This window comes from Dermacentor andersoni, chromosome 11, assembly GCF_023375885.2.
Source record: "Dermacentor andersoni chromosome 11, qqDerAnde1_hic_scaffold, whole genome shotgun sequence".
In the NCBI taxonomy this organism is placed as follows: Eukaryota; Metazoa; Arthropoda; class Arachnida; order Ixodida; family Ixodidae; genus Dermacentor; species Dermacentor andersoni.
The window spans coordinates 99,950,961-99,976,257 of record NC_092824.1 but is presented as its reverse complement, the minus strand read 5'-3'; the positions used below and the strand labels follow the sequence as shown (position 1 = coordinate 99,976,257).

The 25,297-nt window shown below is 49.0% G+C and overlaps 2 protein-coding genes across 3 annotated transcripts in view; one reads left to right on the top strand and one right to left on the bottom strand.

Moving 5' to 3' along the window:
• Window positions 1-18,593, top strand: part of LOC126539148 (uncharacterized) — a 166,067-nt gene extending 147,474 nt beyond the window's left edge. The window contains exon 2 of the mRNA XM_050185896.2: window positions 11,697-18,593. Coding sequence (XP_050041853.1) covers window positions 11,697-13,115 — 1,419 coding nt within the window. The 3' untranslated portion in view covers window positions 13,116-18,593. The remainder of the gene's footprint in view (window positions 1-11,696) is intronic.
• The window catches only part of FipoQ (F-box/LRR-repeat protein FipoQ), a 695,691-nt gene that overhangs the window by 351,625 nt on the left and 318,769 nt on the right, over window positions 1-25,297 (bottom strand). The gene's annotated exons all lie outside the window — the stretch shown is intronic.

The window sequence follows — 25,297 nt, the reverse complement described above, 5'->3', positions numbered from 1 at the left end:
CCAGGACGAAGACTGGCCTTATCGACAAATGCGCGCCCCACGCACCTTGCAGGAATATTGGTTCGCCTTTTCACATATGAAAGGGCGAACGACCTCTAAGGTTATGGTCTATAGACGACTATAGTAGTCCTCGCAGACAGATTTTTCTTTTTTTTTTTATTTAGCCTCGTCCATCCGCTTGTTCGCGCTCTCTTTTTCTGTACAAGGGAGGCGATTTCACGTTCCCGAGGAATACTAAGCAGTACACATAAAGCTAGTTTAAGAGCTTCGTGGACATACGTCACCCGAGTGTTCTACGGCCCTCCCACTCTGCCTCGATTGCTCCAGTAAATAACACGCGTAACAAGCGCACAAACCCTACGAAGCCACCGCGTTGCGTTTGCGAGAGAGCGGAGCAATATTTACTCGCCTGTCAGTTTGCGCCGATAACATCTGACGCGACAGCAAAGCAGCGCTGTAGGTACCGGTTTCCATGGTCGATTAATCCCAGAGCGCGGTGCCATCATCATTGGTTAGGTGTGCAGGATAATCCCCCACCACCATGCATATTCCCCGCCCTAAAGCGCTAGTGGGAAGACGTTATACAGGGGTCTCCGCGGTAACCTGATGTAGAGGTACATAATCGATCTAGAATCGAATAATTTGGATTAACCGAGGCCATGCCTCCCCCCCCCCCCCACTCTCCCGTGGACAAGTTCGGGGGGGGGATGGAAAGCAACACCCCTCCTCCCCTATTGACGCGCACGCTTCAGTCATTAGGGATGGTGGTCACTGGTTAAAAAAATATGCCATTCAGCACTGCTAGCGATTTCTTCCATCGCTTTGCCTCTGATTCCGAGTCGACGCCAATTCAGTTCCAGTCAAAGCGAACTCGAATCAGGATGGCGATTTGCATTAATTATTCAGAAGTGTATGACGTAACGGCAGCGCAAAGCGCCGGTAGTGCAGGAAACAAAACAAAACAAGAAGGCGTGCGATAGCGCAGGCGCTGTGTTCGTACTGCTCTACCCTGTTTTGAGAATTCAACGTTTAAGCATACTCCTTGCCGCTTTCGAAACACGAAGCCACGAAAGAGGACAGCAGTGGGAAACATACGTTTTTTGGTATCGCTGCACGCATTTCCCGGGACAAACTACGTCTAAGCACCGACAACTATTTTAAGTGCACCACTTCACAGGACTCGTATTCCCGAAGTCCTATACGTTCGTTTGTCCGCGGCCTTGGAAAAAAAGAAACGCTGATAGCTGGCCGCAGACGCCGCTTCGATGAAGCGTGAAAAACTCCAAACGGATTCTCGTTTTTGTCGCGCCGCAGCTGCGGAACGACGAGAAGGCTATCGTGCCTGCAGCATGAACCATTTTTATTCAAACCTCGCGTCGCTAATCTTCCGCATGAAACAAGGCGGCAGCTCTGAGAGCTTTTTTATCGATGTGCTAAGGCGCTGCTCGTTCTCACACGCTCCGAAGCGCAAACGCGCGCCGGGCGACGTGGCGTCCAATTAAAAATGCGCATTACAATGTCTTCTATATCATCACGTTTTCCTTTCCTCCTCGCGGCCTTTACGAACCAAATGGCATTGCGGATTTCCAAACACCGAAAGCAATATCGCGGTGGCGGAGGGAACTCACACAACGCCCAGCTATGTACGAGAACCAGCGCAGGCGAGGCCTCGTTAGGTATCGGGGGGGTAGCGAAACGTGGACACTTCGAGTGAGCCCGGAGTAACCACAACTTTAATCTAGAGCGAAACAGAACTTAAAAAAAAAATTCTCACCGCGAACCTATTTACACTCGATCTACAACTCACGGTCTTACACAATTTAGAGGTGTATGGGGGTGAGGTGTAGACAGAAGGCACCATAACGGGTGGAAATGTGCTTACAGTGAGGGAGGAGCGGGGGGTGGGGGGGGGAGGCAGGTGGAGCTGTGGGTGTCTGTCTGCTCTTGGAAGAAACCTTCTATATATTCAAGTCACACAGACAGAGCACGGCCCAAACAGTACAGATAGCAGGACAGCGAGACAGGCGGACTGCACGGATAAATTCCCTGTTTCACTTTTCCACTCTTTGGAAGATAGAAATAGGATTGCCATGTTAGCGTTCTTCCTGCTTCTTTTTTCCTCAGGAAAGTTGGATCCCTCTCACCAGCCACATACAAATAGCGAGGACTGTTAGAATGAGCCAAAGAAGCGCAGCCTTTTTTTGATGCGGCAATAAAACGGTTCGTAAAATTCGGAAACGATCCATAAAACGACGCCGAGCGGCATCCTTATATACTCGTGTATATCACCCTGATAGTGCCTGCGTCAGCGCCCTATTAAAACTAACCCCAGCGCTGCGATCCGCTTACCGAGTGACGGTGACTGATCGAAGCCAGGTTTATAGTGTGTGACTTCCACTTAATGACGCCCTCAGGGGTAAACCGCTGTACCGTCTTTTATCATCGGATGCAATTCCCAGAGCCATCGAACAATTCTTCTAATAAAATGCGCAAGCTGAAATATATGTCTGGCTCTTTCTTTCTTCCTTCTTTTTTCCTTTTGAGGAAGCTGTATAATGAGGCTCGTTAAAGCTATTAACCCTCATTTTTCCATGGAAAGCCCACAAAGAAATAATATTAGGGCAACCGTAGCTGCTGTTTTCCGTACGATTTCTCGTAGCATATTGAGCAAAGTGCTGTGAGCAGCAGCAGCAGTCGTCACGACGACGACGATGTTGATGATGATGATGATGACGACGACAATAATAATAATAATAATAATAATAATAACGACATAGCGATACGCAAACAAAAACAAACGACAAAGACAACAAGTCGGAGGACAAGAGAACGCAGGCGAAAACGTGCAAGCCGGCGACAAAGGAAGCTGACCATGGCGGCACTCCAGCTGATGAACGCGCGAGGAAAAAGAAAGAAAAGAGAAAAAAAGGAAAGGAAAAAAAGGAAAGAAAGAAGAAAGGAGAAAAAGAAGAGGGAAAAATCAGAAGAACAAGCAAGCGGGAGAGGAAAAAGATTAAGCATTTAGTTAAGAAAAAGACGGGAAAGAAGCCGCTAATAAGAACAGTCGAATGTTAATCAATAGCCGGGCGGCCAACGCATGTACTACAGAAAAAGATGTAGGGGGAGGGGAGCAGGAAGGCCGGGGTGACGCATACTCGGGCACACGCACACAGAAACTCGGGGATTGCTCGGAGTCCTCTCTGGCCTCCGCACATTCAGCATGCATAATGAGTCGCCGATGCCGAAAGCCGATAACGGCGAAGGCATGGCTGTTTGTCCGCTTGCGGGCCTCGGGTATCGTTTCTGCTGTCGCTTTGGTCCGACCGACCGAAACCGGAGACGGAAGGCGACACTTGGGACATTAACACTCCCGGCGGTCACTCGTTATAATTCGTCCCAAGGATGACGTCAAACCGCACGTTCTTTCGCGTGCGCTTCGTCGCCTACGTGTCGTTCACCGGCTTCACAAGCGCGTGAGCGTGCACGGTAGGCGTGTTTGTGTTCTTTAACCGACCGTGCCGCATTGGGTAGGCTTAGTTCCGAGGCTTCCGCGAACCGCACAATGAAAAATTAAGGAAGGCACGGAACGGCAGTCAATGCGGACTGCGCTATCGCGGTGTTCATCACTCATCCTCTTTTTTCTTTCCCTCTGATCCCAGACTCAGATAAAAGCTTATGAGGACTGTAGCTGGAAGCCATGCGGCCGCCAGTGGCAATTTTCCAAACTGTAACACATGCCAACTTTTGCTTCGCGCGGTTTTCTTTTTTTGGTCGGTTGGCTTGTTCGGTTTGATCGGTTGGCTTTTTGGTCGGTTGCTTGTTCGTGAGGTTTGTTTTATATCATTTCGTGCCTGCATCACCCCATTCATCTCGCACTTCAATGCCCGTATACGTAGACAAGCTATGGCGCCTCCACCGTGATCTGAAATCGTAAATTTCGCGAAAACGAAGCTAACAAGATTACAACTCTAGCTCAGCAATGAAAAACGACATTGCCCTTCTTTAAGTCGCATTTATTAGTACTTCAAAAGCGGACAAATTTGATGTATTATACACGGCTCTAAAATTCACCGCTAATATGTGAGTAGCCCTTTTTCAATACGTTCGTAAGCATTGCAACAAATTATTAAACGAAATTCGTCCGCTTTGGATATTCTTCCAGATGGAATTTACAGAACTGCGATATCTATTTGTGGTGCAGAGTTACGGATTTGTAAACTTCGTGCTTCAATTTTTCTTTCTTTTTTTTTATTCGTACCTATATATTTTCGGCTATTCTTGCAAAGCCATTCAGGCCATAACTCGAATTTCCGTTTCCAACACTCACAAGAACTTAACCTTTTCTCTGAAATGCCGCCAATTTCATTAAAAGCGGCCCAGGAGCCTATGCCAAAAAAAAAAAAAAAAACATTTCTGCGTTTTACATACATTTGAATAGGCGGCGTCGGAGTTTCGGTAAAGCTAAACCTTCCGCTTGTTCGGACGTGAAGCGTGCGTTGCGCTTCACCTGTGGCCTCGAGCTCAGCAGCCACACGTCATAGACACCTGGCTACCGCGGCGGGTGACGTATGATAACTGACGCGGCTTTTATGTTGAAGGATACAGCCGCGTTAGGAGAGTCACCGTCGCGGAGGGCTCTCGAAATGTTTAAACCGTCCGCTAAGTCCCTCAACTCACACCAAATTCTTACAACGCGGGCGTTCTTGCGTTTCTCCGCCAATAGCTACCGTAACGAATCGAACTCGCGACCTCGAGCTCCACATAAGTACGCCTAAACGCTGAGTGCGGCACTTCACGCGTTCCTGAAGCGTCGCGCGTACGTACACGGCGAACGGCGGTATACGCTCCCGAATGCGAAGCAAGATGTTGTCTGGAATGCCGTACAGAGTACGAGGCAGGGCCACCGAATCTCACCACCTTTCATTCGCCGAGTTCCTGGTCCGTGACGCGTAGGAGGCGAGAATGCCTCTTGCAAGACGCGTGCCCTTGCCCGGACGTCGCCGCCTTGATACGGCTGCGGTGAAGCATACATCACGTATTCGCCGATCGAGATAAACGGGCGTGGGAGAAGGAGGGGGGGGGGGGGAGAGTGAAAGAAATTCGACCACGAGACGCATTACTTTGTTATTTTATTTAGGGAACCTTCACTGATTAGAAAATTCCCGACAATAGACGAGTAAGCTTTGCAACAAAGGTGCGCAAAGGGCATATATGTACAGTCACCCACAAAAGTTTGCGAGACGCGCGATTTGCGAAAGAGCCAAATTTCCGCGAAGCCTGCGCACGTAGCCTCTAATTAAAAGCTTTGATCCGTAGCAGTTCTTGTGAACTACACTGTGATCCATTAAATTGCAAGCGCTACGCCTTAACAGAGCAGGAATCCGCATTTGTCGCGAAAGCCGTGGCCCGTAAACTTTTGCGGTTGGCTGTATACATAAACCGTTCGAAATAGATGCGGCTTCGACTGGCCAGAGGTTTGTCACCACGCACTACGCGCGCGCCTCTTACCTCGCTTCATTTCTTCGCCGCTCACTGCTGTCCTTCGAGCCTATCGCAGCCATTAAACAAGGGGCCGGTTCACTGAAGTTTGAGAAATAGGGTGTACCGGGGGCCCACGGGCTCGCATAATAAATAAGGACGTACGCAGAAACGGCAGGCGCGCCGGCAGCTCATTTCGCAAAGTGCTTCGATGGCAACAAATTACGGGTGCGCGCCGAGGTTACACGCGGAAACGCATAGCACCACCAGCTGAGAGAACAAATTGCGGCAATAAAAAACACGCCGAAGCAATCGAGCCAGCTGCGACGCTTCCACTAAGAAGCTTCGCGCGTTAAAGAAAGCGAGAAAGAGAGAGAGAGAGCACAAAATAAAAGAAAACGATGAGAGAAAGTTCCGACGCATTGCCGACAACATTCCAAAAAGAACTGAAACGAATAACTCTGCGTTAACGAGTACAAAATGGGCACCAAATATAGCTTGCTCATTGTCGCCAGACTGTGTTTTTTTTTTTTTTTCCTCGAGTTATTTGTGTATAACTTCGGGAGGAATCGCGCGTTGGCGAGCGTCTCTGTGGCGAAAGCGTCGTTCAGAGAGACAGCACGCGCGCACGCGGTGTTTCTAAAATTGTCGCTGTGCCCTCGAATAAGGCAATGTTTGGTGAGATTACTTTTTTTCCTCGCTTACTTCTTTCTCCTTTTTAAATCATTGAGCCCTGGCAGCTTAAAGCCTAGCGTGGCCCATTAGCAAGGCACAGGGAAATGCCCGCGGCATTACATCGACAGCTGTGGATGGCGGTGCGATCGCACTGCGTTGTAACAGGCAAGCATTAGAACGTGAAGCTGCACTAAGTGCGCATGTGCAGGCTTAGTCAACCTGCCCGCCCATCTTCTTGGCAACTGTTGGTGAATGGCTGCCCGAACACACTGCAGTAAAACCAAATGAAGAAGCAGGAGGGAGGATTCTGTAAGCGTCCGTCTAGTTGACATGTCCATTTATTCTGCTGCTGAAGTGCTGATTGGCTGGGGGCGCCTGTCTCCTTGTGACCCGTACAGGTCAGCCAATCAGAACTTATGCTGCTGAAGTTCTTCAGCAGCAGACGAAACGGACATGCGCACTATAGGTGGACCCATACAGAATACCCTCCATGGCAGCGTACTCCCTGCCATAGTTAACCATAGTTAACCATAAATAACCATAGTTAACAAAGTCCTCCCTGGGAGGACTTTGTTAACGCTGATGAAGTCGCGTCCAAGACTTCCAGGTCCTTTCTGATGCAAGTAGTATCACTTGAACACACTCTCAGTCACTTTCTGGTGATAATTATAGATTTGGCACGATGAAACCTCCCACGTGATGAGCTGTACGAACGACGAGCTTCCACTCCGCCGACACCCAAGATATGCGCACTGATAGTCTTATCGGTCGAAGTGGTCGTCCGAGAATACGTGGCTTTCCGATTAACTCATCCCACGCCTCCGTTCACCAACGTAGCATATTCGAAGGAGTTGTGGTTGTAGTTGTAGTTGTTGTATGGGATTTTCGGGCGCAAGGGCTTCGTAAACGTTACGTACAGATCTTTACAATTTTCCGTGAGACATCACGAACTGGATGTTTGCGTCATTACAAAATTAGGCCTTCACGGACGTGAGAATGGATGGGTCGACGTTTTTGACAGGTGATGCAATCAGCTAGGTGAAATCAAAATAATGGCGTAGTATAAGAGGCGATGCAGACGGTGTCACTAGAAGGTTTCAAAAGACACCTTACTAATAATTTGCTATCATAGTTTTTATCTTAGTGTAAGTGTGTGGCTAATACTGCTATTGTGAGGGATTGCGCACCGGTCTTTTTTTATCGTCCAGCATTTGAAAGTTCTTAATTTTCACTATATCTTCACCTGCGGCGAGTAGCAGCATTCCAAAGAATATCTTCCCTACTGATCATTTCTGCAAGCCTTCATATGTAAATGAACACACAATCACCCGTAACAATATGTACTACTTGTTCAGTTATGCTTTATATTATAACATTAAGCAGTGCGCATGTATCTTGTATGTCAGCATGTTGTTTACAGTACATGTTCTACTGGGTTAACCTGCTCTAACAGCTGCTAACAGCTGCAGCTGTGCGCCTACAGACTTCAGCCCATAGGCTCCTTTCCTTCTTTCGTAAAGGAGGAAGAGGAGGAGAAAGAAAGAAAGAAAGAAAGAAAGAAAGAAAGAAAGAAAGAAAGAAAGAAAGAAAGAAAGATGCGATGTTAACCAGAACAGGTATCCGCCACGGTACTTCTTCGGCCACGGTGTTCGGCCGATGAGCCTGAAGTCGCACGCTGAATCCCGGCTGTGGCGACCACTTTCCGATGGGGCCAGGATGCAAAAACATCCATGTCCTTTCATTTAGGTGCACGTTAAGGAACCCCAGCTGGCCAAAATTTATGGAGTCCCCCTACTACGGCGGGCCCCATAATCAGATCCCCGTCACGTAATCCCCGGCACGTTATATCCCGTAATTTATGTATTACTTCGCAGGTTCCATGCAGTCGTCTTCTCATGCTTTCCAACCCACGCCTAACACACCCCGATTTCGCCTACATCGCACGTGAAGTCGTGGGCGATCGCAATAAATGTGCTAATCATTCGTACAATCGCCTTCTTTTTTTTTTCTCGTATATGTCTTTCTAGTTTAGTCAAAACTAAACCCTCTTTAAAACAGGCAAGATGAACAACGAAAGACTAAACGACCGATAAAGGGTTTCCCATTCTCCACTTTCTCCGGGGCGTTCTGCCTGCAACGTGCGCTGTCCCACGGCCCACGTATATACAAGCTCGTGCGACACAACGGAATGCGTGTCCGTGCACCGGCTGTCCGCGGCGCGAGGGTTGTTGCGGAATGACGCAATTAACCTGAATCTGCATAGCACTGGAAAAAAAGCGTCCCCTCCGAGACGGGGAGTGGGGTGGAGGGTAAATCGACGTAGGCTCCCGACGACGCCACGCACGCCGCCTGCAGGCACACAGCCTGCTCCTTGCTAAATCGTGCCCACTCGATTACATTAAGACTCACGTGCACTCACACTCGCCTTCACTGATGCTTCCCCAACATTCGCTTGTGTTCGCGTAGTCACTTGCAGTCACACTAACCGGCCCTCAGTAGCGTAGTACGCTACTCCAGACCACTGACACGCGCCAACACTGACCCACGTTCGTAATCGCGTCCACTTAATATCACTGTCACTGACTTTCATTCGTACTCACATTAGCACCCACCACTAACTCCCGTTCATGCTCACGTTCGTTCATATCTTTCGTCATTCACTAACGCTATATATCTCCCGCCTGTGAAATGAGTGGGCGCCGAGTACGAGTCCCGGGTGCACTCGTGAGTGAGCGTGCCGATCTGTACCATCACTTCGGTGTAGCAGGACGCGAACAATGTACAATTCCCGATGTAAAATGCCGGAACATTGTATCGTGGGGGCGTGTGTGTGTGTGTGTGTGCGTGTGCGTGTGCGTGTGCGTGTGCGTGTGTGTGTGTGTGTGTGTGAGAGAGAGAGAGAGAGAGAGAGAGAGAGAGAGAGAGAGAGAGATGAGGTGTGAAAGGTTCGCAGCAAAGAGCCTAAGCATTCTAACTCGGACTCTAGGCGAAGCTAGAGTCGCGTTCTCTATGAGTCGCAACACGTACGAAGCATTTGTCTAGTGAATACTAATAATTGCAGTGGCGTTTCTCGCATGCTGGTGCCGCCGAGCAGTCCGGGGGCCTCTTCGACCACGATCACAGCGTTGCAGCTCATATTGAGTGTCGCTGTAGGTTACGGGTTAGTTAGTGGTGTTACCGTTGCGGGGTTGATGCCACCGTGTTTGTTACGAATGCTGGCGCCTCCGAGTGGGTTGCAATGAACGTTAAACAAATCGCTCATCAACCAATCCGGAGCCCTTCACTATACCACGTTCTCCACAACCCAAAATGCAGTTTCGCGACGCTAAAGCCCTAAAATTTCATTTAAACAGAGCAAACAGCGCCAACGCGAGCGGTACAATTGTAATTCCTGACGACGCCAGCCCACAGATCACGCCTAAGAAGTTGTTAATGAAGCGCCAAGTTGAAAGAGTGGGGCCATACTGCAGCCAATTTAGACTCCCTCTTGGTGAGCACATTCCCGGCGCCGCAACGTTATACTAGGAAGTACAGTGGTGTCTTCATTTCGAAGACAGTTTTCGTTCCAAGTCGCCTTCCCAGCAGCGTCTGCATTGATCGAACGGTGTTCTTCGGGCGCCGCCCAGAGACTCAAAATGTTCTATACATGATAGATAGGATCCCGCTGGTGTCCAGTCTAATAGCTGAAGCTTTCGTGAGGCGGCCAATTCGTTCCAACCTGAGGCCGTCTAATCTTTAAGACTCCATTTTCCATTATTTGGCCCTTAGTCAATGGCTCAGACGAAGCCGCATACTCGCAATCACTTCGGGATGTGTCACTCGCAGGGCGGGACGATGAAGGGAAAAAAAAAAAAAACAATGAATAGACTACAGGAATCCTTGCAGCCACTGCTATGCCATCTTCCCGCAGAGCTCGCGTTCCTTGTCAATACAGCGGCGCTTTGGCGGAGGGAGTGTGCAGTCTCCGGCATCTGTCCGACATAAATACCATGACTCCGTGCTAAATAGAAGTATGGTCGTTTTCTTTTCTTCTCTCTTTCAAGATTATATGCGTCACCCTGAGGCGGTATCTCGCGGTATACAGCGTCGGCTGAGAGCGAAGGAGAAAAGCTATTCGCCTAGACCATTCGCATTACGCCACGGGCCACATGCGGCACGCTTGCAAGTGGGAACATGCATGACCTTATGCCTGTCGCGACGGCTGTTCCAGATAGCATTGGGCCCACGCGCAGAATATTCAAATATGATTAAACAAACGAGACATCAAAGAAAGAAAGAAAGAAAGAAAGACTAATTGTTTCTCCGTTTCCTCGGGGCGTCAATGTTTCGGTGCGCGTACCCGCTTCCTCCTGGAGCCATCGGCTGGCGACAATAATTACACATTGCGGTCGAGTCAAATTGCACGCGCCACTGACGATCGACAGGGCTATGACGAGAGGTAACAATGGGGGATCGGTGAAACGGCCAGGCCCCCCCTCACGCGGTGTGGTCTTGCCCAGGCGCCCGAACAGTTGCACCACGAAACTCCCATGGTCACATTAAGATAATGTGAGCGCCTCGGCCCCCTGGCGGTATCCATGCGAACAGTATAGGAGCGTTTAGGCCTTACCTCTTACCGCCGTACCTATCGCTTGGGAGATTGACGCAATGATATAGCGTGGAACACGCCGGGCAACCGCCATTCAGCGTGCTCACGTTTATGATTACTTGAAGAAATGAAAGTAATCCTTGAGGCACAGTACTTAGATTTTACCATTATTATTCGTTGGCGGCTTCTTGAAGCTGGCTTTCAGCAACTCTTTGGGTGTGGAAACGTGCACGCAGAGACGGAAGGGAACGCGCTAGGTATGACACGTCTCGTCAGTCATATTCCCGTATTTTGTTAGGACAACAAATTGGTTCTCAGAAAATAAATGTATGGAATTCTTCACGCCATAGAGAAGTGTAAGTGAGCTTTTTAAAAGAAAGAAAGAAAGAAAGAAAGAAGGAAAGAAAGAAAGAAAGAAAGAAAGAAAGAAAGAAAGAAAGAAAGAAAGAAAGAAAGAAAGAAAGAAAGAAAGAAAGGAAAGCTTGTCTTAGTCAGATCTCATTGGCGTTAATATATTCATGGTGTGACCAAGAGTCTAAAGTGACTTGATGTATACTTAAAGTATAACGTACTACATCTCAAAAGGTGGTGTCCAGCGCAAACGCTCCTTCCGAGTTCAACGCACTGGTGGAGTTACTTCAGGGGATTACTGTATGTCCCGCAACTTAATGGCAACGTGCAAAGACGTCGGGAAATGCACAACGGTTGGAGACGCGGTGAAAGTGGTACAAGTCCTGATGAAGCATGCATGAAGGACACCTGGCGACAGATAAACGCGCTATGCTAAATGAGTGTGTTATATGCAACTCATATAGCCACTTTCCTTTCTGGGGAAGGGGAGGGGGGGGGTGTACCTCGTGGCACTAGTCCGTAATAGCGATGCTTTTAGCACCCGACATTATTTCACCGTCATCGATACTCAGTTTCCATTCTCTCTTCTCCTTTTCTCACGCAGGTCTGGCAAGATATCGAGAGCGTGCTCCTGGACGACATCAGCGGAGCGAGGCACGCAGCGTCGGGCGTCAAGGCAGAACCGGAGACGCAAGCCTGTCACGACGTCGGCTACGGCTACAAGACCACCGCGGTCCGCAGAGACCAATCGGCGTCCGTCCTGCCAGCCAACAGCGCCATCCTGGTCGCCGCACTGACGGCGCCCGTTCCGAGCCGGCCCCCACCATCGCTACAGCAGCAACTAAGCGTCGCGCCGACCACGCAGCCACCGCAAGACCCACCGCAGGCGAGGCAACAGTCACCATCCGACGACCAGAGCGTCCAGCCACCGAACGCGTCGGCGTCCACAACGGGCTTCGTCACGCTAGACTTCGACTTCATGCTAAACTCGGACGACGCCGCCCTGTACCCCGAGGTTAACTCGTACGAGACCGAAAGCGAGCTCAAGCCGCAGCACGAGCAACAGCAGCAGCAGGAGCAGCAACAGAGGCAAGACCAGCCCGAGCACCACCAACAGCAGCAGTTCGGGAGCAGCGTGGCCCCGACGAACAACGCAGCGTCCATAGACCACCTAACGTACCAGCAGTCCGCTCAGACAATGAAAGCCGAGGCCGCGGCAAATCCCTTCGACGTCTCCATGCTCTCGGGCTCCCAGTACACGTCACTGTGGGCAAACTACCAAAGCGCGAACCCGCTGCAGACCCCACCGTCGAGCCAAATGTCGCCGCCGGCATCTCCGGACCACTCGCAGCTGGGCCAGCCTCAGCACATGGGCGCTCACTTGGACGGCAACGGCCAGTACCAGGCCAGCCTGCCCTCGATGCACTCGATGTCCATGAAGGCCGAGGACATCCTTACCCAGTGTCTTCAGCAGCCGCCCCAGCAGCACCACGGCAAGCAGCAGACGCCCCCGCACTTACGAATGGTCACTCCGCCCTCCTCCCCGAGGTTAGCGGACCTCCTCAGCGCCGGCACCACGATGGGACCTCCGAATCCATTCCCGGCGACCCCGCTCACGCCCGACATCCACATGTCCGACCCGTTTTGCCGGTCTTCGCCACTCGCCGGCCCCAACGGCAAGAAGTCCCACCAGCAACACCAGCAGCAGCAACAGAACCAACAGCAGCAACGGGCCGCGGTGAGCCGAAAGAAGGTGACCATCCACACCTGCTCGCACCCGGGCTGCAGCAAGAGCTACACGAAGAGCTCGCACCTCAAGGCCCACCTGCGGACGCACACGGGCGAGAAGCCGTACCAGTGCAACTGGAAAGAGTGCGGCTGGAAGTTCGCCCGCTCCGACGAGCTCACGAGGCACTACCGCAAGCACACCGGCGACCGGCCGTTCCAGTGCCGGCTCTGCGAACGCGCCTTCTCGCGCTCCGACCACCTATCGCTGCACATGAAGCGGCATACGTCGCTGTGAGCCCATCTTCAAACCACCTTACCGCCGCGCCTTCCTCGCGGTTTGTCACCACCCACTCCAGGCGAACAAACCGATTCCTTGTTGTTAAGTTTGCTCCGAGAGACTCGGATTGTGCGACGTCTCCTCCCCTACGACGCGAGCAGTTGCTGAATGCTTCCTGTTCCAGTGCTCCCGTTGCTAATGTACTCCACGGTGCTGATCAAGCTCCCACGCCACCGCACTCCCCGCGACAGCACCTGGACTGATGTGTCGTGGCAATCCCTTGTTTTACCTGACGCTCCCCACACGTTCAAGAGTGTGTGACCCGCTTGGCCTCGACCGAGCTGACAGACACTTCTTCAGTGCCTGTGCGCCACCGCGCATGCGCCATGGCGCGTGAATTGTGCTGCTCGCGCGCGCATGTAGCTCACGTGACGGTGAATGACGTTGACTAGCACAAAGCGCCTCGACGGGAAGCACTTCGTGCATAGAGATTCAATAGCGTGTTGTGTACTTTGTCTCACTTAGCTGCGGACGTCCAATTCGTCCACTTTTCTTTTTTCTGTTCGTGAGTTGCGCGGGCCCTTTGTAGGAGAGCCAATGTTGTTCAGTGTGCAATAGTGTTCGACTTAATCTCGTCTTAGAAATGTGTGCGTGTTAAAGCCAGTCGGCAAGTGCTGTGTATTTGTTAGTTTTTTAGAGATGTTACGCTGTACGGGACCAATGATAGAAGGCTGTAGTACACAACGTCAAGCGCCTATTGCTGGACGAGTTAAATGAAGGAAAAAGAAAAACGAAACTCGCAGCAGGCAAGGTTGCCTCCTCCACACCTCGGTTAAAAACAGCCACGAGTCTGGAGCATGCAACCATGCTTACAGGCAGCGATGGAATGTGCAAAAGTGGAGACCAGCAGGAGTTTCGGCTATAACTTAGCATGAATACGCAGAATGATCGCGATTCAAAACGACCAAGCTTGGCTTATTTATGCATGCGCTTCGATGTGCCTTAGATAAAAATAACTAAACAAATCCACCTGCATTCAGGTGCAATAGAACGCGGTATGCATAGTGAAGCGTTATACGCTATATTTACATGTGCTTCATGTGGACGTGCTTGTGACGTAAATTCGTGCGCGTTAAGCTTGTAATGTGCAATAACTGATACAAAAGTGATCGTAACTTAGCTTGAGCTTCCTCTGAGCACACACACACACCCCTTCCAAGAAAAACAGAAAAAAAGAAGGCCTTCATTGTAGAGCACAGCAACATGCTGCGTGCTTGACAGGAACTACATTAAGAAGTAAGTGGTCAACAGCATATCCCGTGAACAATATACATTGTACAGTTCACTCACGTTCAATGAAGTCAGCAGATAATGTTAGCCGTTATCGGACAGTATTCTTAGGGTAATGAAGCAAGTTGTCATTAGGCTGCGTTCTTGAAGACGTGCGAATCTGCTCAACAAATCTCAAAACACCGTTGAAAATATGCGGAGATTATTACCATCGCGGAGTCAAGATTGGACTTTACATATCGAGAGCAGACATAAATGGAACATGACCCTGATTCTACAATCAAAACAGAAACACATCAGTTGTTGACGCTTAGTAGCCGCAAGAAAGCTTTGTACATAAACCATAGTGCAGTTGTTAATATATATTTTGTTTGTTATTTCGTTTTTCTGATTGCGTCAGTTTACGTTGATGGAAGACTTAATGTGGATATCTTGCATATACACACAGCATCTGTTCGTTTTCTTGCTATCTTTTTTTTTATCAGAGAGTTTACGTTTTGTTTAAGCCGGCCACAGTGAGAAAAAGACTGCAAGAGTTAGGTCACGCTTCTTAAGTGACACTCCACAAATGTGGAAAGGCCGCCTAGGCTATCACACACGCAAACACACACATACGTACACAAACCAAGGCAATGTTTCTGTATGTCTTCTGCGAGTATATGCAGGCGCCTTCTGAAGGCTGCGAGGGTTTTCCTTCCAAGCACAGCGTTTCCATAGAGCAGCCACTTTTAATAACGTTCGCATTATACCAAATACAGAACGCCCTCACTTTGAGGTCAATATTGGGACACTGTCTATCAAAGCTATCAGAACCAAGATTACAAAGTAGTCGGGCGTTTCGATGACGGCTCTAGCAGCTTGCACGCAGATCAGTATTTTCTTTATTTTTTCTTAATGATTGCAGACACAGCAGATTACTGTTACGCAATGTAGAAACGTGAAAGATTTCGATGCGTGTTGGGACCACTACTTTATGTGATAACGTTATCAGAATTATCAGTGGCGTTTGTGAGAAGCAAAGCGAAGTTTATATAATGCGAAACACAGAATAGGAATAAAGTTTTATCAAAAGCACTTCCAATCGAGACGCTGACACATGGGCTTCAGCTTGATGGTCACGTGTCCCTTATTCATTGCCTCAACTTCCCACTGTTCCAACATGAAAGGCAGAAAGGTCATCTAACGTGTCGTGGTTCGAAACACAAGAAGTGCTCCCTCAATATCATCCGGAAAAAAAAATATCAGCTGCCTTACTTTGCTCGAATGCGAGGACTCAATCAGTGCATCACCGGAACGCAAACAGCATGTTAAAATAAGCACGCACTTATATTGCCTTATTGATAACCATGTGCCCTTCTTTTCCTCTGTACGGCAGGTGCCTTAAGACTTCGCTTACATACAAATAAAAATATGCCTTAAACGCTGCCGCATACAATTTGCGCAGAAAAAGCACAAAGTTTTACTTAAGAAGGAAAGTGATAGGTGTCCATTTCTATTGGAATTGTATCCACACGCAATTAAACAGCACACGTTGGCCAAGGTACGAGGTGTCACTGTAGATATATGTCTGGGCGCGTTATACTTCACGAAACTGTCTCGCGGCTGAGATGATACCCGCGGATATTGAGACGAAGCGTAGGTGAATCCGAAGTCCTCCACCCGACATGGTCGCGGTTTCGTTGCGACGCTAAATTGAAGTGTTAAGATAACATAAAATTGGCTGATAACACGTATCGGATGCCAGGCAGGCTATTATAGCCTTACCGCGACTGGAAGCCAGAAAGGACGCGAGAAAAAATTACCGGTCCTGACGTCGAGTCAATCTACCTGTTAAATGACCGATTTCGAAAGCGTGCTCTGCTCGCAACTGCTGATACGCTTTCTCAACAAGTGATAATTACAACCGCAGCCTCGAGTTATGGTGGATTCTTTATTACCGCACAAAAGAAAATTTAACACATATGTGATAGTACCGCGATAGCGGTGTCGTCAAAATAACGCAGTCCGGGCCCTACGCTTAGGAGTGAAATTCGGGAAAACGATACCTGACCATTTAGTAGTTTAATTGCTACAACTTTCCGCTAAAAGAAAGCTAATAGAATGCTGAAGCTTCACAACTCTTTTAAGTGGATTAAGCTTTACCGCTAAGTGTCCTTTTAATGCGGATGCAGTGGGCGTTGTGTTCTTTTTTATTGCATTTCTCTTCGTGCGATCATTCTACAAATGTGACACGGCATCGATTTGGCGTCATGGAGGCACTGACGTCACTTCCTCTGACGCCAGCAGTGTCCTAAGTTTCCTGCGCGCTGCGCTCTCGCTTTGCACCTGATGTATCTGTGACGGAGTGTGGGGCTTAGGTGACGTTGTTTATGTTATGCTGCGCCGCCATCATTCCTGCCATTTTCAAGCTAGTCGGCTGGTCGTCGTTACAATGTTGATGAAGAAAAAAAAAAGAGAGAGAGACATCTATATATACATATATTATACTTATAATTGCATCTAATACTAGCATACATGCCGACATGCTCTTCAAAGTGTTCCTCGGGTTCAAAGTGTTCGTGCGCCTTGAATATACAAAATCGCCTGTAAGGTTATGCAAGTTTGAAAGGCACAAAATCCAGAAATGCCACTGGGACTTTAATGTATGAGACTTTTTGCAACGCAACGGGGTACATCGCAACACCAAAGTGATTACAGAGTACGTAGTGTAACGCATACGCGATACGGAGAAAGCCTATACATGCGTTAAGCCGAGTACGCGACTGATGACGCAGGTGGGACAAAATTTCCCCGATAAGCAGCTCCCAGGCGAGCACATTAATAAACGAGTGTTCAAGGCATACGCAGCACTTTGACGAAACGCGAGTTTTGGAGCAGTTTTATTTTATGTGTGTGCGTTCGGCATACGCGATGTTCTCTGCATGGTCACGCATCAAAATACATGTCAAAGATGGAGAGAGAAAAAAAAATTATGTATTTCATATACGATGTCGAGTTATATACATATCTATATACATATACCCAGACACAAAACACAAATGCTCTACATATGTGCACAGTCGTAAGCACTAAAGCTGTCCTGTTCCTGCCGGCAAAGCGCCTTCGAAAATACGAAACTCTTAAACAACGGCCACACTTATTACGTATTGAGCTTTTGAAGCGATGCGCCAACAAAAAGGACGTTGTGAAACAGCGCTCGCGCGGGCCGGGGTTGAGTAATTGAGGGGGAAAAAACGAAGAATCAGGCGTCGCGACTCGCAATTTCGCGAAATGCTTGCAAACATTGGCTTTGAAACAGATGCCGCATTAACCATGCAACACATAACGCCCCTTAACCTTCGTGAAGTAGCGACACTCTCCTCCTCCGCCTGCACTCCTCCTCGTTTCTCCTCTCTTTCACGCTCCCTCCTCGACCGTGGCGCCGCCTACACTGCTCGAGCGTAGCAACGGCGCCAACATGCGCTCCTCGCCACTCCGTAGACGCTTCTCGAGCAAAAATGGCGCTGATGCACGGCGCGAGGGCCCACGTGATGCTATTAGGCCAATAGCGACGCGGCGTCGGCCTCGGCCGGAGCGCGCGAGGAGGAGGCGCCACTCTTCAAAGCGTGACACTACTTTACGAAGTTTAAGGGGTTTTAGCAACACATGGAGAGCTAGCTCTGCGTGTGTAGCGAGGTCAGACTGCGCTATCTGGCGGCAAGTTTGCTATACCGACTTGCCCAATCTTCGACAATACCTGAAGGTGCGGTCTTGGGTAACTTCTCGCTCGTTCCTGCGAAGTGTACGTGGAAGCGAGTATTGGACATCGTCACGTCGCACCCATCGTCGTAGACGGCGAAGGTACCGCTGCGACAGTTTTCGCCGATGATTCTGGCAAAACAGTTGCACTTCTACAGGGTGCGGCGTGACGATATAGAGTCGTTTCGGAAACCTCAATTTGGGAATATAAGCACTGATCCATGAGTGGATAGATGTAAAGAAAACAACAACAATAAAACAGAAAAGGAATCAGAGCGTGAAATAAGTACAGTGTGACGCCTGCAGATGCTGCATTGTTAACTTTAAGTTGGCCTTACCGAAGCAACGTTGTTTCTGTTTGTATTTCTTTTTTTCAACGCGCGTTGTGAGCTCTGAAAGAGCGAGCGTATGAGTGAAAGTTGTCGATAGAAATGCGGTGTAATAAAGCGACAATGTAGTTGTTTGATATCTTCTGCGTCCACTGCGTCGTTTGTTTGCTTCAGTGGCACCCCTGGTGCAATCACTGAGGTGTATCCAATTCATGCGGGAAAAAAACTCACCGCGATAGGTTACGAAGCTGACCAGCAAACTGATGGCATGCCGAAGAGCATCTTCGAGATTTTTCCTCACACTTACAACCCATCTAACGATAAAAAAAAACGAAAAAATTCTGCAAGAATGCAACTGGTAAGAAGGATTTATTTTACACCTAAAGTGCATCATTTCCACCTGTCGATGTAGAAAATAATCAGACTTTATTCGATTCAATATATACTCCTCCAAAGGGCACTATTTGCTATTCAAACTGGAAAACGGCTTTCTTTAGTTCATTGACCTTCAAAAAAATTCTGCAAGAATACAACTCGTAAAAATAATGCATGTTACGGCTAGAGTGAATTATTGCCACTTATCGATGCAGAATCGTGCTTTAATCTTGAAAAACTTGCCCAGCATCTGTGGTTTACAGAATAGTGACTTCCCATATGAGAACGCGATTGATTGATTGATTGATTGATTGATTGATTGATTGATTGATTGATTGATTGATTGATTGATTGATTGATTGATTGATTGATTGATTGATTGATTGGGTTCATCGTCCCAAAGCAAATTCGGGGCTATGTGAGACGTACCCTAGTGAGGCGAAACCAGGTTCATTTTGACCGCCTGGGGCTCTTTAACGGGCACCCAAATCGAAGCTTTTATTTTTCAGCGGTGGTCGAAGGCTACGAAGATGCACGACCGACAAGACACTCAGCGTGGCCTAGCAGAGCGCGCACTCGTAGCACATGGTAACTACAGAGGCCACTCAGGCACTGCATTGTCTAACCACAGCACCGGCTACAATATTCTGGGTGCGGCAATGCACCCTGATTACACTATCCTAAGACCGACTGCTTGACGTCCGAAAATTCCCATGAACGGTGATTATTTTTCGAGGACTCATAGCTCTCCCTCTATAGCTTTACTCTGGGAATGTGCTGGGCCGGGAGGCATGAGCCTAATGGGAGGCTTGAGCCTGATGGGAGGCTTGAGCCTGATGGGAGGCATGAGCCCACCAGGAGCCCCGGACTGAGTCCTTAGCTACATTTTGACTAATAAATGTTAGTTAATTCCCGCTCTGTCAATCTTTCTAACAGTGGCAAACTTTGCCTCGGTGTTTTCTGCCCAGCCTCTCGCACAATCCGTCTAAATATGCCACCTCATAGTGTCGTACGACATGCCTGCAATAAGCAACTGTTACCTCACTTCCTTGCTGTGACGTCACAATACAGAGATTCATCGCGTATCGGCTGACGTAATGTCGATCGTATAGAGTGGATGGCGCAACACACCGCGGAGGGTGGCTGTTCAAGAGAAACGTGGCGCTGCTATATAGGCGAAGACTTAGGAGCATCTGTAAACAACATTCCAAACAAGTGCCCGTATATAGTTTACTTTCGCCCACCTTGGCTGAAAATATATATCCGAGGTTGGTCACTAGCGCGTGCCACGTTCATGAGCTGTCTTGAGTAAGAAGTCAATGCACGGTTTTTCCCGCCTGTCTCCTTGAACCAAACAAGGTTAGCCGGGGAACGGCCGACGGCTACAGAATTCAGCTGGCGCAGAATCTCAAAACAATCACGAACTAAATAAGGCGCGAACGACCTTCGTTCGTCGTGTGCGCCTAAGATGACGTCACCAAGCGCATATTCGATTATCAGGGCATCGCCTTTTTTTTTTTTTTCGGAGGTGGCGAGCATTCGCCAGGGGGCGATTAATTTTCAGCGGACCAAACTTGCGCCATGGTTGTTTTCAAACGTGAAACACACAAAAAGAATAAAAGGAAAACGTATAACTTAGTCCAAAGCGAGTGAATTTCCAGAGACACCCAAATGCGTTATCATTAGAAGTGTTAAAGTGAAAAAAGGTACGTGAGAAGCAGAAGACAGCTTTTGTCAAACTCGACGGCTTATACACATTTAACGCAATGCCTTTTGGACTTTGTAATGCGCCCGCAACGTTGGAGCACATGATGGACACAGTTCTGCGCGGCTTGAAGTGGCACAGGCGCTTGTGCCATCTCGACGACGACGTTCTTTTTGCTCATGACTTCACCAGGGCTAGAACTAAACCTCAGGAAGTGCCGATTTGCTGCTCGGCAGCTGACAATTCAAGGCTACGTCGTATCGGACGATTCAAGGCTACGTCGCAATAAGGATGGAATTCTCCACGATCCAGCCAAACTTCGGGCCGTCGCCGAATTCCCTAAGCCAACGTCCGTCAAAGAATTGCGGTTTCATCGGGCTGCGTTCCTACTTCAGGCGCTTCATTCGCAATTTCGCCGCCATCATATCGACGAAGCTACTTAAAAGCAACGGGCCCCTCCGTTCGTGATCGTCCTAGTGCGACGAAGCCTCCACAGAGCTATGTCGTTTGCTAACGTCTCCGCCAATTTTGCGCCATTACGACCCGACAGCCCCTACCGATGTGCGCACAGATGCCAGCGGCGTTGGCCCCGCGGCGCTGTTCTTGCCCAGCGCAAACAGTGTTCTCCTCAATATGTCGTGGCTTATGCAAGTCGCACGCTTACGAATGCTGAGTCCAATTACAACGTGACAGAAACAGAATACTGGGCAGCCATCTGGTCTCTCACCAAGTTCTGGCCCTGTCTGTACGGCCGGCACCCGTCGCACACAATCGACACACTCCCTCCATACAAGCCGCTTGCATCTGAATGTGCGCCTAATTCTGCCACAGCCAGACGCGCCGAAGGGCGTCGTGATCTCGCGCGGGCCTTTACTTCAAGCGATCAAGAGGGCCAGAAAAGCGCTCGCGGTGACACCGCTTCTCCCCCCCCCGGAGCGCTTTTATGGCTCTCGGTCCCTTCCACTGCACTTGGGCTCTCGTCGAAAGTACTTCCCAAGTATGAAGGCCCCTACCACATCGTCCAACGCACATCTCCAGTCAACTACTCGATCGAGCCCGTTTAACCGTCTTCGGACGTGCGCCGTCGTGAACGAGACATTGTCAACGTCGACTGCCTCAAGACCTGCTATGATCCGCTCATAGTGACAAGCTGTTAGGTCGCCAGGTGGCTCCCTTTTCATTCCCGGGGGTGATTGCAGAGAAGGATTGGAACGACATAGTGGGTCGTCCTCTCCGGCGATGTTTATAGTGGGTCGTTCTCTTCAGCGCTTTTGCTCGTCAACGCCGCTCGTGCCTGGAGTCAACGCCGTGCTCTAACGGTCCGTCCGATACGCCGGTGACTAATAAACGCCTTTACAATATTGCTTGCAGCTGATGGTGATCTGCTACGGGCCAAGGTGAGTTACACTTGCCTCCTTGAAGAGACAGACAGGACGTGTGTCGAGTGAGCTCGCCAACAAGCCTTAGCAATGTGGTGAACGCGGTTTAAATCATGCACCCGGGACCTCAAAGAGGTGCGGAGTAATTCTAACGCATTTCTCTCGCATTTACCCCTAAATCAACACTGAATGTTCTCATTTTGTCTCTCTAAGGGGACGATGAGATGATATCGTGACGTGTTGCTGGGCGCAATTAGTACACAGCAATCTCAATCTTGTGTGTCTACGCGCGATCACTGTGTGATCACAAGACATCTTTAGAGAATGTTATTTCCTAAGCGTCATCAGGGAAGCCTCACCCAGAGAGAGATCTTTAATTAAGGGTGTTGTGCATTAAGGTATGAGGCCACGTGATGGGAAAAAAGTTTAGAAGATAATGAGAACAGATTACAAGTCTCCGTTATAGAGCAGACGTCTTTAGGCACAAGACAGCCCGTGTAACTATTTTTGTTGTTAGGAAAATGGATAAATGTGGGTTTCACGACATCACTTATAACTTTAATTTGCCTCGTCACAACAAAACAATCTTTTGGCAGCAATACAGGTGGCCCTTGAACTGCGCAATGAATCAAAACTAATCAGATCAAGTGAATTTTTGGAGCAACCTGATTGAATAACCCAAAGTTATGCTCTTACAATTGACACGGCTTGTTATAAAAGCGCGCCATATCTAAACTTGTAGCATAATTTTACTTCTTGTGGTCCATTCCATACAACAACAATGTCAAAAACAGGTCTGCAAAGCTTTACTAAAAAAAATGTTTATTAAAATGTTACGCTTGCTTACGTATGGAAGACTTGCAAAAAAAATGGTTTGGCGAAAATCAACAACGGCATTTCAAAGAAATGCATCGTGCATAAGTGACATCCAGGACAGATAACAGCCCTCGTATATGTAGCTTGGCTCGTCCCGCGTCATTTTCTTGCCCGCCTTTGCCCGCACGGCCGCTTATTTATTTCTTTTCCCCCAACATTTCTTTTTCCTCCCCTCTTCGCTCTGAACGTACCAGTGTGGCCTCCAGTACGGAAGATGACAGCGTGTGAATACCGCTTAAGAAGGCAATACGACGACGAAGAAACTGAATACGCGGGAGTCGCACACACCGGCCTCTGGTTCATACGGAGGAGGCTTATCTCCAATCAAAAACGGAAGCTCGCATCACAAGCTCAATGCCACCGGCCCCAGCGCGCACCCACACACACATACCCTCAAACACACGGCGCGCGGGTAATTCCCTGCACGCTTCGAGTGAGGCCTTCCGGGTACTTTACGCCGAAAAGAAACAACAAGCGATACGACCTTGCCAACGACGTCGACGACTCTGGAGAAAACGGCAGCGCGATATATTCAGGATTATTTTCTTTTTTCTTTTCTCAAGCACGTAGGTACGTATAGGGCATCGATTAAACGGGCTTTCGCCTCGCGCCGTCTCGGCCATTGTTTCGAGCGCAACTCTATTATGCATATACGCAAGAGAAGCGGGACTACCGAAACCGCAGCATCGCCCGACGCGATTAAGTTCATCCGACCTCATAACGAGGCGGCCATTGTTCCGTTATGACGCAGCAGCGCCTGGTTTCCTTGCCGGTGGCCGTGTAGCCGTGAACGCTGAAGTAATCCCCTTTCGAGTTGCCCGAGTTTTCTCACGATGAGAAGCTCCGATTGTCGGCCCCGTCGTTCGAAATTTTGCATGCTCGGGCGCACCGTAGGGTTCTCAGTGCTTGGATGGGAAGACAGATTTAACAACACTTAACAGTAGCGCGTTGGCGACTCGATCACCTCGGGCATGTGTACGACCTCTCGACCTTCGACATCCGCACAGTGCAAGCAAGCGTGCACACATAATGAAAGTTCGAGAGTTCGACAGGGGTGGTAATGAACTGCGGGCGAGTACATCGTACCTTTCACATAGCAATGCGTATTGAGCGTAGATCCCACAAAGATTTGTGCGGCCTCTTCTGTGTACTGTCATCATGATTACTTCCCAGATAAAATCGGTGGTAAATGACGGTGTTTTTTGTAGCTTGCACTCCCTTGCCCAGCGAAAATCAGTAGCCTGGATCACCCATGGTGCCGACATGTCCTGCACAAAGACGGTTCCATTCTGCACCCACTACGTTATAGCCGTCATAGTCGCTATTCCCATCGCCGCTTCATGTGGCGTACATTTTCGCTTAACTTGGCGTACTACAGGTTTTATGTAAAACATTTCTTGCGCTTTCTTTCACTTTGTTTTAATTTCACAAGTATGTGGACGTTTCGCATTTAAAGCGTATAAGAACCGAGGACGACCCGAAATGTGACGAGGAGCCCTTTGTCTCGCTTAAAGCATCCTCGCCGCGCCATTATGCCCGAAACAGTTTTCACAATGCCAAAGCAAGTCGTAATCGTCTTAGACTAATGTACTGGAACGTTCTTTACGGTCTGTCCAGAGAAAGAAGACACAAATATATTTACATGCGAAGAATTTGGCCACCATATATGTAGGCTCCTGCATGCCAGTCTGCATAACGAACGGCATCGGGGACAGAAAAGCACTCTGTGGGAGGAAGGTCGAGGTTTCTGCAGTGGAATGGTAGCACTAGCGCAGCTGCTGTACAGTTGAGTTTGGTTTATAATTAATTTTGTTTGTCAATACCAACGTGTTGTACAGCTCACAGCCCCGTTTAGCGTCTCTTCAATTTCCCGCCTTTCAGAAGAAACAATTCAGTCATATTAATTAATGTTCGAGGTAACAGTCACCGAGAAACCGAGATATTCTGCTTAGGCTCACCTGCCCAATCGCTAAGTACACTATATTTACCGATAAGAATGCCGGAAAACGAGCCAAATGGTGACTCCAACCAAAGAAAGCATGTAAGTTATGCACAAATACGCACGTAGAAAACTGACTGCGGCCTTATAGGGTGAGTTCAACAACACGAAGTACTTGCAACGTGGGAGAAACAACGGGCGCCATTCGGAAACCCCACCTGGAAAAATAGAATAATGTATATGGACTAGTCCACCGCGCATAAATTAAGATATTCGTAAAGGAAGATTCAAGGAAAACCGACATATCTTTAAACATCGATCGAAAAAGGAACCGACACCCGAACGCTGTCCGGCGGCCCGTTCAAACCGACCGTAGGAAATCGCCGCTGTGTCGAGCATCCTGGGCCAATCAGTCACGGAGACAAGTGGTACGGCGCTCGGCCGCGACGCCTGTGACCGCCGCTATCAATCCGCGATAAGTGGCGGGCACCGTACTTAGCTGACCGGTCTGGACGCTCCAATTTGAACGCTGGTTTGCTTAGGAAAAAAAAAAAAAACCACAAGCTCGA